Genomic DNA, 15030 nt, shown 5'->3' with positions numbered 1-15030 from the left:
GCTCTGTGCATGGGCCCAGGGGTTTCACCCATCTCTGAGCCTTGGGGCTTATGGCTGCTGCAGTCCCCCAGGCTTGGGGGTTTCATGCTGTGCATGGTGTACCCCTGCATTTGGGAGCCCTGTCAAACGACAGGGGAGACCCTGCTACACATGCAAATTAAACCTCAATAGCAACCAGCTATAAATGTACACATCTTCAAAGTCTAATTTGTTAGCACTTTCCATCATCTGATAAATAATTGGCATGTGTAGCTGGTCTTAAAAAGTAACTGCACCATTAAGGAGTAAATTGAATAATACCTGTAACGTGTAGAAGGGGACAGAGTAACATGCTTCACGTGGACACCAATTTCTTCATTTTTATTTTAGCTGGCTTCTCTCGATAGGTATAGGACCAATAAGAAAACTGAACCTAAGCTAATGTCAATACCATAAAGCAACATTTCCTTGCAGATACTGATTCTGACATTCCAGTAGTCTTATATGGAATAAACTGTGCATTAGTAAACCATAAAAGCTGCAAAATCAGGCCCATAACAATGCTAGGACCCAAACATAAGAAACACATGTCTTCACAGGCAAAGGAGGACTGGAAAGTTCTAATTTAGAAGATTGGCAATGGGTCTTTTTCTGACTTACTGAGAATGAGTAACATTTATTATAACTGGAAAAAAACAAGCAAAAATACCTAGGCTTGTTCCCAAAAGACAGAATTCCCACATTCTAAACACAGTTGATAAAAACAAAGCTGACAAACAAAGATATATTGAAGAAAAAATATCCTACCTTGTGCATTTCTTCTGAAGAATGTCTGGTAAATGTGTTGTATTCATTTATCATTGACCGTACATGACAATTGACTCTTACTGTCATGCTGTGGACTCTCTGCCATCTGCTCTTCTCTAGTTTTTGAGCAATCCTGGTCAACTCTGTGCTTATGATCCAAGCTCTTTTTAATAATAACTGCAAGTTATCCCACACACTATATTGCGATGAAAGAATAAGTTCATTCTGTGCATCATCCTCTATGCTGATTGGCTTCGACTGAAGAATACACATACATTCACAATCCGTCATCAACTTCAAGTCCTCCATCCAGCGCTGGACAGAATCCACTTGAATATAGTGCATTCTAAAGTGAAAGTAGTAAAAAAGAAAAAAAATAATCACATGAAAAAGACTGGAAACAATTTAGATAGCACCTTCATTATCACAATATTACGGCTACGTTCTCCCATTGGGTGGATTTCAAAAAGTAACCCAATGAAGTTGCAACCTGGCTACAATATGGATATGACATGCTTCACATTCCATATAGGTATTTCTCTCACCTATTCGCTACTCTCACATTAAGAGTGTATACATCTCCTAAGGGAACCGTGATCTGGACACACTGTCATAATTACCAGTCCATTCTGTATATTTTCTTGATACTAGCTGGTGCTGTAGCACCCCCACTGAGAATCACTGGTCTACATACTGCTGGACCCATCCCTCACCTGCTTAACTATCTGCTACAGTGGCTCTTATTATTTATAGGGAGCACTCAAAAAATAAAGTTTTTTTCTCTCCCTCCTGTTTTTTTTCCCCCCTTGCCTTCTGAAGGCTCCTGCACTGCAATCTGGGTCAACTCCGTAAGGCTCAGGCAAGCTCTTACCCTACAGCCCTTGTTAAGTGCACTGACCCAGTTACCACTAAACAAGGTCAGCTGATCCCCGTGCCCCTTGGTTCTGCATTTAAGGAACTACTCCAGGACTCGAGCCTTCCTGTTCAACAGACTGGTCCTCAGTAACTCCTTCCAGCAAAATCTCTGACTTCCCTGGTTTCTGACCTTGTCCTTGGCTTATTCCTGGATTTCAGCCTCCAGATTCTTCCAACACATCTGCTTCATGATTCCTGATATCTGTTTGGCTTACTTTTAGACTTTACCACATCCAAAGAAAAATCCACAGGTTAACTAAGTCTCTGATTCCCACCTCCTGACCCTGGCTTGGCATTTTGACTTCTGACCTGTGGTTCCTGGCCCCTACCCCTGCAGCCCCCCAGCTCCATGCCTGGCTTTACCCACTAGGCAAGCTGGCCTGGGGGACTGACAGCAGCTAGGAAAAGAGAAAACTAGATGTTTACATTAGACTCAAAGATATAATACCTCTCTTCTCGACTCCCATTACTTTTATAAGTAGTATCATCTGCATAGAAATACTGAGCTCTTGGTGGTGGTATTAAATCCATGCTATCCCGAAACGATCTGGGCTACACATTGGTTGTTATCTGAACCTTTCCCAGAAAGAATGCTCAAAGTAACAGGCCATTTTAAAATAGGTATACATGACTGCTTTAGAAAGAGGGTCTAAAGATTAAAGCAGTATACCAGTAACATTTGCTGTTGTATACAAGAGAATCTATAAAGGTTCACATACTAACATATAGATGTTCTCTGGAAAAAAAGGTGCTTTTATAGTGGAATTTATGGTCTCCATCTAGATCTATGGTTTCCTACGCAATATGTTCAAGAACTTGAGGCTGAGCATGCTACAGTTTGCACTGTCATGGAAACCTCTCTTTAACTAATTGAACAAAATCTAAGGGGAGCTCAGGAGCTCAATAGAAGCTGTTAACCCTCTTATAGGTCTTTACATTGTGTTCAGTTATCAATAAGAGCAGGCTGGACTTTCAACTAGCTGACTGAATAAATTAAATAGCATGAGACACACAAAGGGAAGATGGCAGGAAACCCCTTTCCATTGTTCAACAAAGTAAGAAAAAGCTTCTACCTTTAAGAAAAAGCCTGGAGAATTCCTCCTTGTTCCCTGGGTGATCAACAACTTTAGTTTGAAATAGGAAATGGTCTACAGTCTTCATGCCACAGACGTTAAATTGATGGAAGGAACAAGGGAGGCCAGAAGCCTTTACCTGGAGCTAAATTTAATTCCAAAATGCAAGCTAGGATGACTCACTCTTCTTAAGATTCATATATCTGGTGATTTATTAATCCTAAATATGAAACTTTGCTCCTTAACCAAATTGTTGTCTTCATTCCTTCAAGGATGGAATGGGTTTTCCTGCCATCTTCCCTTTGTCTCATGCTACAGCAAAAGCTGTGTTATCCGGCACCCATGGGGGATGCTGGATAACCAATTATGCCGGTTTCCCGAGAGGCCCGAACAGGAGTCTTTGCCTGTTCAGGCCGCCGTCCCTCCCATTGTGTCAGTGTACCCGGGGACAGGGAATGGGGCCCCAGGAACACTGGGGACAGGCTGCTGTGCCCCGGGCCATGGGGGCTCGGCAAAACCGGAAGTGCCGTGATGGCACTTATGGCACTTAGGGCACTTCTGGTTTCATTTTGCCATATCAACTGGCATGCCAGTTAATAGAACATGCTGGTTTGTAAGGTGCTGGATAACATGCCATATTTAATATATTCAGTCAATCAGCTGAAAGTTCATTCTCCTCTTATCACGACAGAAAACAACGTCAAGATCTACAGGAGGGTTAACAGCTCTTTTGAGCATCTGAGCTCCCCTTCAATTCTGTTCAATTGATTAGTCTAGTTTAAAAGGGGTTTCCATGAGAGTGCAATCTATAGAATCATTATACATCCTGCCCCCTGGGATAGGAAGTAGTAGTGGTAGTAAACAGCACCTGCTTTGCTTAAGGACTGGTTTTCTATGGCTTTCCACAAGACTGTTATCAGAAGGGTGAGGGGTACATGCATGCATGCCTGTGTGTAACTTCTTGTTCTTCCTGTAAATCTTAGGCTGTTCAGAAGGTGAGAGAAAATGGCATTACCCATAAAACACTAGTAAATCATTTTTTCTAAAACAAATAGGCTCCCAATTCAAGTGCTCTCAGGGGTGCACGTGCACCGCTGTGTACCCCTTACACCTCGCCACTGCAAATGTTAATCAGTTTATTGCTACTTGGCTTAGTGGAGTAGCTGCAGGTTAAAGCAAAAACCCTGCTCTGATTGCCCCTTACTTGCACAGCTGTGACTTGCCACCAGAGGCTTGGTGAGCAGAGGCAGGACAAGAAGCTATGGGAAGGACAGGCTCCCTGCAACCTCAGGGTAGAGCAAGTGTTACAGTCCTCACTCCTGGAAGCCATGGTGCCTTCCACCACCACTCTGACTGGCTCTGCTCAGGCTGGGAGCTGAGTCCCAATGGAGGAGGAACCACACGGCTCAGACTCGGTTCTGCTCGCCACTGAAAGCAAAGCCTGCTGGGTCTGAGCTGAGGGGAGGGAAACCGTGTCACTCTGACCTGGCTGGCTGAGTGGAACTGGGTCCTAGCAGCAGCAGTGATGCTATTCCCTCCCCCACTTGGATCCACAGCTGGGTCTGCTCCTGCTCAGACTGAAGCTGTAAGGTATAGCAGGCCCACTGCCTCCTGGGATGCTGGAGGACTTCAACTTGAGCAGAAAAGCTGCAGAGATTGGCTACAATTTAATAAAATGGGAACAAAATTAGATAGGTTAGAGACAATCCTGCCCTGGAGTGTGGTAACATTAAACCGAATCAAGAGTGCTTTAAGCCACTTAAAAGGTGTTAAGATGCAGCCAGTACAAGGGTTAAGAGTAATGCTGTGTGAAACAGTACCATTTCATTTCAATTTCCGTTTCACCATTTAGAAAGGGACAGTGTTTCATTTCAATATTTCGTTTCGTTCCAAAGCACCGTTCTGTTTCGTTTCATTGTTTCAACTTTTTGCCCATAGGCTATAATGGGGAAATCACAAAAATGCCTATAATGTTGTCATTTGTTGTCTGATTTGAATGAAACCAGCAGGGATGATAGCCCCTGCTGAGGCCACAAAGCCTGCCAAGTTTCAAGGAGATAGGTGCAGAGGTTTCTGGGAAACTGCACCTCAAGCTGCTGACAAACAAAACCCATGTCACGTGTGTATTAAGGCACAGTGGGGTGAAAACAGGAGGCATGGCATCCCCTGCTGAGGCCATGAAGCCTGCCAGCTTTCAAGGAGGTAGGTGCAGGGGTTTCTGGGAAACTGCACCTCAGGATGCGGACAAGCAAAACCTGTGACATTGTGCGAGTTAAGGTGTGCCCTCACTGGCACTGGGGCACTACATGACATGGTAGTGTGTCCCAATGAGGCCGCCTCCTCCCCTACAGCCTCCTCTGATCCACCACTTTAAATAACAACAGGTAAGCACTGCAGTGCACTGCAGTACAGTAGCACCAGCATCATCTCAGACAGCCAAACTGTCACAGAGCCTTTCTTCCCTTTCCTGCAGGAGCTTCTTCTCCAGCAGCTGCCAGAGAACTCTCCCTGCCAGCCCCACCCGTGGGGTTTAGATGTGCCCAGGGCCCTGCCTCCTTCCAGTCAGCTGACTGGGGACAGGTGCTAGGAGTGTAGGTTGGAGCCATGTTGGTCGAAGGACATGGCACTGGCAGACAAGGTTCTGTGGGTCAATCTGATCTTTTAATAGAGCAACTGAATAGTTGGAGGAATACATCTTAGCAAGCTTTTGGGTTGAAAAACCCTTCATCAGGCTGAAGAAGCACCTGTAGATAGTGTGATAAGCCTACCCCCCTGACGGTGGGGTCTGCTGCTTCTGAACCCCACCATGGAAGCCATGCCCTTGGCCCACATTAGCAGCACCTGTGGTGGAGGAGGAAACTGGCTGGTGGATGGTGTGCTTCCATGGGACAGTGGATCCCCCTCTTCCGCATCCCCTCGCCTCCGCCCTTGTGCCTCCCTGACTCTCTTCACCAGCACCTCCATCCACTGATCCATGGTTTTGCTGCCGCATACGCTTACACACCCCTTCACCCTCTGGTCACACATAGCGGCCAGCACATGGACCATACTGGACCACAAGGGATCAAGCAGTTTCCTGATCTCCTCCTTCAGACACCTCACCAGTGCCTGCGTGTCTGGTGACAGCAGCTTGTCCCAGCCAGGAACATCGATCCCCTGGAACTTCTCCATTTGGTTCTGAAGTTCCCTCACTACAGAGATCACCTGGCTAAGGAGGGCATCACCAGTGCTGAGGATCTCGGTGGCCTCAAGGAAGGGCTTGAAGACCACCAAGATCTGGGAGATGGTATCCCACTCAGCTCTGTTAAAGGGGCCACTGATCCCAATCTCCCCGAGCAAGGTCATCTCATGGATGGCCTTCTGTTGCTCCACCAGCCTCTCAAGCATCAGGTATGTGGAGTTCTACCAAGTCTCCACATTCTGCATGATTTTGTGCTGCAGGATGTTCAGCTCTGCCTGTTTGACCCACAGCATCTTGCCCCCCTTGATGCTCCGGTGGAAGTAGCCTGCCACCTTCCTGCATTTTTAAATGAGTTTGCTGGTGGTGCTGGCACCGTCACCAGCAGCCCTGTCCCCCTCCAAGGTGTCCCTGACAATGAGATGTAACTTGTGTGCCACATAGCAGATGCCAACAAAGTTGGCATTACGGACTGCCTTGACCATATTGGCCCCATTGTCAGTGACCAGAAACCCGCGGGTGAGCTCACCCTGCCCACAAGCCACCCCTGCAACAAGCAGTTCAAGGCCCCCATGATCTTGGTTGCTAAGTGGGACTCATCCATCACCTTGGCTTGAAAAGCCCCCCCTCCTACCCCCTACTTACTGGCACGAAGTCCAGATCCAGCTCGCTGCGGTGGCAAGCAGGGACTGCCCTAATCTCCAAATCAATTCAGAGAGCTTCGAATGAATTCAAACCTTTTTAATGGTCTCCTGATTCAATTCCGATTCAGAGATTTGGCAGCCGAATTGGGCCAAATCTCCTCCAAATTGAATCAGCACCCACAGCTTCACAGAGCCTTGCTGTACATCCTTCAAATCACCAGCTGCATTACTGCGAACTCATGATTCCAAAACAAAATATTTGAAAATGTAAGTTAAAACAGCTTCTTCTTTCACTAATGGCCCAAGCAGAGGTAAATGTGTCTGCATGAATAATGAAAATAACTTAAAAGGCTTCTGTCTGACCCAGGAAAAAGGTTAAAACAATGTAAAGGAAGTGCAGGAAAATTAAAGATGCCTACTTAGTTTTGCAGTAAAACTTTGTCTTCTGAGGCTTAAGTACAAACTTGTGAGGTCTGATGGCTTTTTCACGTATATGTTGCAAATGCTACATGCTAAAAATTTTACATCTAGTTAATTCTATTCTGGTTGCGCTAATGCATGTGGAACAACATATTAAATGATTAAAAAAGGGCAGTGTCTGATATGTCAAGTTAAGTTGTATGCATGTTGAATAGTACCACTACAGTCTGTTTCATGGGTTGATATGACAATGAGTTGAAGGATTCTAAAAGTAATGGCGGGGGGGGGAAATGTTAGCCAGAGTAGTATCATAATCCAGCCTTGAAGATCTGATACAAAATCATGGGGAATCTAGTATTTCAAGAGAAGAAACACCAAGATATTTTTCCTCAATCATGGAATCACTGGTACAGAAAGGAGAAAAACAAACAGAGCTATTGGAACAAAGTGCCTAGAGAAAGTAAACAAAATTAGGGCAGTCTGTATTTTAAAAGTCTGTGAACCCCTTGTTGTGTTCCGACTTCCATAGAGGCTTCCCAGAAATAAGTTAAAGCAGCAGTATGTCTCTAACTGGGCCATCTTTGCATATATTTAATAAACATGATTCTTTGGGTCCTAGATGTGTTCTGTGGTTTTTTCTTTTTCCATGTTATTTTGTTGGGTCTTTTGTTCTTTATATGGTATTAACATCTTTAAATAATATTAAGTGAAATAAGAAATCAGTAAAGATGGAACTGGGCCTCAAACTGAATGACCTATTTTCATACCAAAACATGTTTATATTCCTATCAGTCTTTGGCTGCTAATATGAGGAATTCCTGGTAAATAATCCAAAAAGATCTTCAGAATATTATTCAATACAAAACTTCTGAATGCTTTGGTAAAATAAATAATATCACAAAGCAGCAAGGGGAAGAATACAGAAGGGAGTGTAGTGGGGAGAGAATCTGAAGTCCACAAAAAAAAAAAAAAAAGTTGAAATGGCAGTAGTCAATTTTTAAATGCATTTAGAAAGTGAAGGCAAATAGAGAGCTATTTTATGGAATAGTGCCTGGATGCATGGAATTCTGGAAAGAAACAGATGGCAAAAAAATCGTACATTCCTCAAAGTTTTATAGAGCTAAGCTTCCACTTAAAAAATAAGTACCCTTAGGTTTGTGCCCTATCCATAACTACTATTGTAGGGCAGTGTAGTACAGTTCTTAAATCTGGTCTACAGAGACAACACAGAATTCTATAACAAGACAGCTAACTGAATCTAAAATTTTAGCTGCAAAACAGACTCTCAAAATAAGTTTTTGTTTTGGGGGGGAGGGGGTTGGTTTTAAAAGCATAGAGGTCAGATCTTTCAGTTCCACTGAAATCCACAGAACTAGGTCAATTTACACAATTGTTCCTAAATATTTCAACAGTCTGTCTCAGTACGAGTCTCTCCAGACAAAATGACTTTTCCCTAAATCTTAGTTCTAGTGCAGGACAGATGAGAGCTAAAGAAGCACAAAGAAACAAAGGCACAGTGCAGAGGAACAGGAGAAATTAAATCAGGAAAAGTCTAATGCTAGTTCTCATTTTATCCAAACTAATCCACTTGTATAACTTCATAATTCAAATAAATCTCTCTCTCAGTAGATTTATTTAAAAAAAAAAAAACCCACAACATTGGAAACATCTTGATACCTTGGAGTTATTGTGGGAACTTAAAGAAACTTCCACCATTTTTCTTTCCTTCTCACTCTGATTGTTGGATACATTTTGCACCTAACTGCTTGAAAATTTCTAGAATCTGCCACATTAGAAAAGATTATGGAAAGTTTGAGCTGCATTTCTAAATTTTGTCTAGCTACATACCTGTCTAAGCCTTATATTGCACCCATAACCTCAGTTACCCGAGCACTCCCTTCCTAGGGTCTTTCTTGAGGTAACAGAATCTGTTATTAAATTAGCCAAGAAAAAAAGTGACAAGGCCAGGATCAGTTCTCATGCTTTAGTCTATACAGTGAATAAAAAGAAAATTTTCCAACTGTTGTGGAATATCACAAATGATAAAGGACATTGCATATATATGGGGAAGAGAGTCAAGGGTATGTAAAATAAACCAATATTGGAAATAAGTTACTATATTGACCTGAATCCAAGAACATTTTAAATTTAAGCAACCCCCTCAATGATTAGATTCTTACATAGAAAAATTATAAATTTGTTACAATTTTCCATACATAGAATCTAATATTTGAGCATCATCTTATATGTGTACCCCCTCCCCCACACCACTGCTGCAGCAGGGCAAGCAGCAATAGAGGGGCAAGCAACAGGGGGAGACAAGTGGCCTGACCTCTGCCCCTTGTTCCCTGCCACCTGTCCTCCCCCATCATTTGGGCCTTTTGCCATCTGCCCCTCCTCCCCAGCACCTGAAGCCCCTGATACCTGCCTCCCCACCACTTGACCCTCTCCCACCAGTGCCTGTATCCCCCTGCATCTACCACCCCCATTTGTCCCCCTCACCCACCCTCCCCTGCCACCACTTACCCTTCATCACAGTTCCAGCTCTATCCCCATTCTAACCGGACACACAGATTACATTGTCATTCTGGCCCCCAGCCAATCACACATCAGTGGCTGCAGCAACAGCAGACCTAGCCCTGGCCTATGCCCCAAGTGGAACCTGGAGGGCAGAGGCTGTTGGAAGCAGGTGTGGGGTGGAGACAGCAATTGAAACTCTGGCTCCAACCCTAAGCCTAGGTTGGGCCTAGAATCAAAGAGGCAGCAGCCAAATCATACTCAAATCCAAGACAAGAGGTTTTTTCACCTCTTGTTGAAGGGGGGGGGGGGGAACCTTGTCTTGGATTCAAGTAAATACAGTACCAGAAGAGAGAAATTATTGATCTATTCCCTATTGCAACTCCCATATTACCATTTCTAATACCACTGCTTTTAATTTTAGACTTTATAGGCTACTATTATTTAAAACTTTGATTTTATTCAGCTTTGAATACTGTGTAATTACAGTTCATGACTGATTGTGGCTTTCTTTTTCTTGTTACTATGTACAGACTCTGTCTTGCCTTTATTAGATATGAAACAAGGGTTCTTAATTGAAAAAATAATTTTAAAATGTTGAGGTCTTGATTTATGACCACATGCATCATTGGTATGATGTACAGTAGAGTTCATTCAACTTGGAATAATAGATTTTCATTTTTTGGAATACAGAATGCACTTTTGACAAATGATTAAATCTCCTTTTTTAACGAGCAAAAATAACTGTACTTCATTATACATTCACTGGGTAAAACCTAGAAAAGAATAACTGTTGGATAAAATGGGGAATCATTTATGTTTCCTTCAAAGCAAAAAATCCTCATCATCTTCAAGAGAAGAAATTATGCAAAAGGGTGCCCTCCATATATACCTTACTCTTTTCTCAGCACAGACAATATTAACACTCCAAATGACTTCTAAGGAAGCAGACTTAATCTAATATGGAGTGCCTTGATAATCTAGTTGTTCTCATAAGTAAATGGGATGGGTAACTTGGTTGGATTTTACATCAGGCTACAAGATTAATTTGAGACTCTAAAATGAAATGAATGAGCTCATATCTAAGGAAACAGGGGTTTGAGTCTTCATTACATACAGTCCAAACGTGTCTTATGGTGGACTCAAAATATCATTTGAAATTAGTCCATAGAAGTAAAACAGCCTTTACAGTACTTAGGACCTGGGAGGATATATAGCATTTTATTGTTCTTGTACAGCTCCTCTCTGGCTAGTTCTTGACAAGTCAAGACCAGGTCCAAAGGACACTGTGGTCAATAGTTTCTTGCTACTGGGTACAGGATCTACAATTACTACAGGACCAGATGTGATTTGGTATCCCAAAATAGGGGGGCAAATCAGCAATTAATCATGTTACATTTTTACACAACCATCACTCTCTCCATTGAGAGAGAAGGTCAGCATTCAGAGAGTATAGTGGTAGCTGAGATGCATGGAACGGGTATTCCTTTCACAAACATTGACCTGTTGCCCCTTGCCAAGGCTGTCTGTCACTTTCAAGATCATGTAGGAAAATCATTTTTTTTAAATGAACAGGTTCTGGGTTTTCCTTCCCCCATGTTAATCTTGCATTTTATCAAAGATCATGAAAGTTTGGATAAGTATTCTAATTTTAACACTTTCTCCATTTTTGCCAAACCCATCAGAATGAAATTCACTTTACTATCAGGATGATAAATTATTCATGCATCCCTGTATAATATGTTGTGGACTCTACAGAGGCAGAACATATGAAAAAGTTTTAGCTTAAACAGATGGGGACCTCTGGAAATAGCATGCATGGCAAAATCCCAGCTATTTGATTGTCCAGGTTCAGCTATGAATCAGATGGGACTCTATGGTTTTTCACTACACTCTGATGGTACTTTATATAGAAGTAGGTGAGAAAACAAAGCTATAGATACTTTTATACAAAGCATTTTCTCTGTCCAAGCAGAAACTGCCTAGGCTTGTCTATGTTGCCTTTTTCATCTATGAGCTGCTCTCCTGTAGACACTTACATTCATATGATGGCATCGATGGTGCCTGTGCAATATCAAACATTCTTAATGTCTATTTGAATTTTGATGTACTTGGCTCACAGTCAGAGACTTTCCATTAAACAAAAGAACAGCAGCAAACTAGATACACTAAGGGTGTGTCTACACCTTGCCATATGGAAATGTTGCTATGGACCTGTGCTTTAGTACTTCCTTTTGGATCTAGACACATGATCACTATGTCACTGCAGCATACCATATAGCAACATAGTGCATTGCTATGCTGCCATAGGGCTATGTGTAGACATGCCCTAAGTGAACTATCTTTGCTCAACTAGTCAGTTGTTGCTACCTGTGGCTTTGTTAAGGAAATTCATGGTCAAGCAAGTTGTATAAAACATATCAACTATGATTCCCTTCTACTGTAAAAAAAGGTGATTCTATCACTAGTTGAGTGATATCCCAAGAGAGGCTTTTATTAATATCTTCACTGATATCCAGAGGCAAAGAAGTCAGCTGGACACATGAGGCAGCTACAATGCAGAGGCAGCAGTGACTTCCAGCTTGTCATGGGATGAGGTCCTCAAGGACGGCCGTGATTTCCTAAGGCCCCTCAACCATGCCAATTTGGCCCAATGGGCACCCTCAGTTCTTGCCCACCACTTCTTTGATGGAAAATATAAAAACAGGGAGGCTGCCTTTAAGTCCTCTTGGACATGGTTTGATGGACTCCCTGAACCCCGTGGGTTCCTGGACCCCTAGTGGGTCCTGTTTCACAATGGGCGTTTCAGAACACCCTAGCCTTATGGGCTAGATGTGTGGCTTGAACCACCCCTTTACCATGCCCCAAGCCCTGCAGATGGTACTGGCATTGTCTTGCCTAGGCCTCATCATAATTTGGCCCCTTGTCCTCACTGGGCTCTCTGCAGCCCTGTCTCTGTGCCCCCTCTGGTGCCTGGGTCTGTGCTCCCAAATGCCATGCCCTCTCTGGCACCGGGGTCCCCACGCTGCCATGGGCCCCCAATGAGCCTCCTCCTTCCCCAAATAGCCTCACCCAAATAGCCTCTTATAAAATGGCAAACAAAACATAAGCCGCTAGGCTATAATGTAACACAAGCTACATAAAGTGTGCTCAGCCCCTCTACATTACCCAGAGCAGAACTTAGTCAGGCCTCTTCCCTTCACATGCTTCAGGGGGGCTCCTTCTCCCTTGGCCACCAGCAGTGAACTGCCTCCTAGTTCTCGTCCTGGGGTTTATATGGACCCAGGGCCCTGCCCCTTCCGGCCAACTGACCAAGTGCAGGTGCAGACTAATTTCCTCATTAGCTGGTTGCCATGGCAACCAGCACCTGGGCTCCTGTCTGACTCTTTGGGCTCTTCCCAGGCAGTTTCTGCTCTTTTAGGAGCAGGCACCTAAGTGCCCTGCACCACAACTGCTGCTGAAAAACTGGTGCAATCATATGGTTGCAGCAGCAAATGCTATTTTTCCACCCCCAAGTTGGCACCCAGATCCACTGCTCTCATCACCCTGCCTTAGTTAAACTACTGGATATATCAAGACAAAACTCAGGTGAACTTCGCACAGTTGGATGTTTCTGTACAGCCATTTTATATGACAGTACCTGACAGATGACTTTGCAGATTGCTTTTATCAAAGAATATTTTTTGCAACTGTTAACAACAAGTATCTTTAGTTACTTTTTGGATTTATGTTACAGACATCATTTACTGCTTCAGGTCAAATTTAGAACCTCTCTGAAATAAGGAAATGGCCACCTTCACTTTTCTCCTTTGCAGTATTGGGGTGTAATTCTAAACATTGCAGGTCAGTTGTTCAGTAGGTATAGACTGGCACAGCTCTACTGACCTGTACACTAAGCAATGCTGAGCAGAGTCCTTATTTATGTAGCTAATAATGCTTTCTCTGTTAAAATTTCTGGATTTACTATTCCATACCAGAAAAACAATTTTGCTACATCTCATGCTATATAAGAAATACGTCTGTATAAAAATATCAGTAAGAATAATTTAGTACAAAATTAAATTTTAAAGGAAAACCATATGCATTTCCTCAAAATCATTTTTCTATTCCAGTTCAGGTCATGAAATACTCACTGAAGTTTCCATTAGTCTTCTGCTAGCAGTTTCAATGAACATGGATTTGAAATTCAAAATCTCTTTTAAAACTTGTGGTACATTTAAATATATTTAATGATACATCTGATGATTTTGAGTCACTGTGATTCAGGACAAAACAATGCAAAAGCAGTTCATAAATGTACTAATTCTACTGGAAATACCCAAATGTTTGTCCCTGGTTGGCAGAAAACATAACCATAGCATATGACACATCACCGATGTAACAACACCTCTTGCCAAAACCTTGCATTCATTATGTACCAAAATTCCCATTTAACAGGGTCTTTCCATTCATTTCTGAGGTGCATATTACACTTCCTATTATATTAGTAGCATTACTCTGTTTTCATATTCATTTACACCAGGGCTGCCCAACTTTGGAGTGGCCAGGGACTCCATACCTCCCAAGGTGCACAACACAGCACAGTGCAGTGTGGGTAGCCCCTGCAACACTGTGGCACTCCTCTACTAGACTGTGTTGTATGGCAGGCATCCACCAGTAGTCACTGCCCCTGCCCTCTACACTACACTGCAGAGCCCCTCCCTTCCTGCTGTGCAGCAAGCACTCCCCTGCTGCACCAGACCAGCATTCCTATGCCACATGGAGACCCCTGGCTACAGGGCCTCTGGGCTGTATTGCTCTGCCCTACCCTGCACCCAGGGATGGGAAAAAGAAGCAGAACTTGAAGAATGGAGGGAGATTCTAGCAGCAGCATCCAGAGTGGTGTGCAGTAGGCCTGTGCGAAGCAGCTAGTATTCGCTTCGGATACAGATTCGGTCGATTCAGGGGACAGTGACTTGATTTGGTGATTCGAATCACTGTCCCAATTCGGTTCACCCAAATCTGATTCAGAGATTCGGCTTCTGCCAAATTTCCGAATCTCCAAATCAGCCAGTCCAGGTCCATACCCCACCCCTCTCCTAGCCCAGCAATGGCTGCTGCTCCCAGCACTTGGAAAAAAAACAACAGCTCAGCCAGTGTTCCCTGGCAGGGGGGTGATCCCCACTGCCCCATGCTGCATGGGGGGCTCTGCACAAGCCCCCAAAACTCCCTCACTTCCCCAGCCCCTGCCATGGGTGCCCTGCCAGGGCCAGGTCCAGCCCTTTAAGGAAAAAAACCCAAAAAAAACCTGGACTCACTGCTCCTGCTGGTGGGGAGCGATCCCCGCTGCCCCCCACTGCCCCACACCACATGGGGGGCTCTGCACAAGCCCCCCAAAGCCCTGAGGCTGCTGCAGGAGCAATGAGTCCCAGGACTTTTCTCGGCTTTTTTTTTTCTTAAAGGACCAGAGCTGGCCAGGGTGGTGCACAGGTGGGGGGGCTGGGGGAATGAGTGGGGG

At 43.8% G+C, this 15030-nt stretch overlaps 1 protein-coding gene across 1 annotated transcript in view; it reads right to left on the bottom strand.

Annotated features, from left to right (window-relative positions):
* Positions 1–15030, bottom strand: part of INSC (INSC, spindle orientation adaptor protein) — a 215226-nt gene that overhangs the window by 124489 nt on the left and 75707 nt on the right. Inside the window, exon 3 of the mRNA XM_025197414.1 lies at positions 787–1132. Within this exon, the coding sequence (XP_025053199.1) occupies positions 787–1132 (346 nt within the window). The remainder of the gene's footprint in view (positions 1–786; positions 1133–15030) is intronic.

The sequence above is a fragment of the Alligator sinensis genome, unplaced genomic scaffold (assembly GCF_000455745.1).
Source record: "Alligator sinensis unplaced genomic scaffold, ASM45574v1 scaffold502_1, whole genome shotgun sequence".
Taxonomy (NCBI): Eukaryota; Metazoa; Chordata; order Crocodylia; family Alligatoridae; genus Alligator; species Alligator sinensis.
The sequence above is the reverse complement of the archived record's forward strand: the minus strand, read 5'-3'. Positions and strand labels throughout refer to the sequence as shown.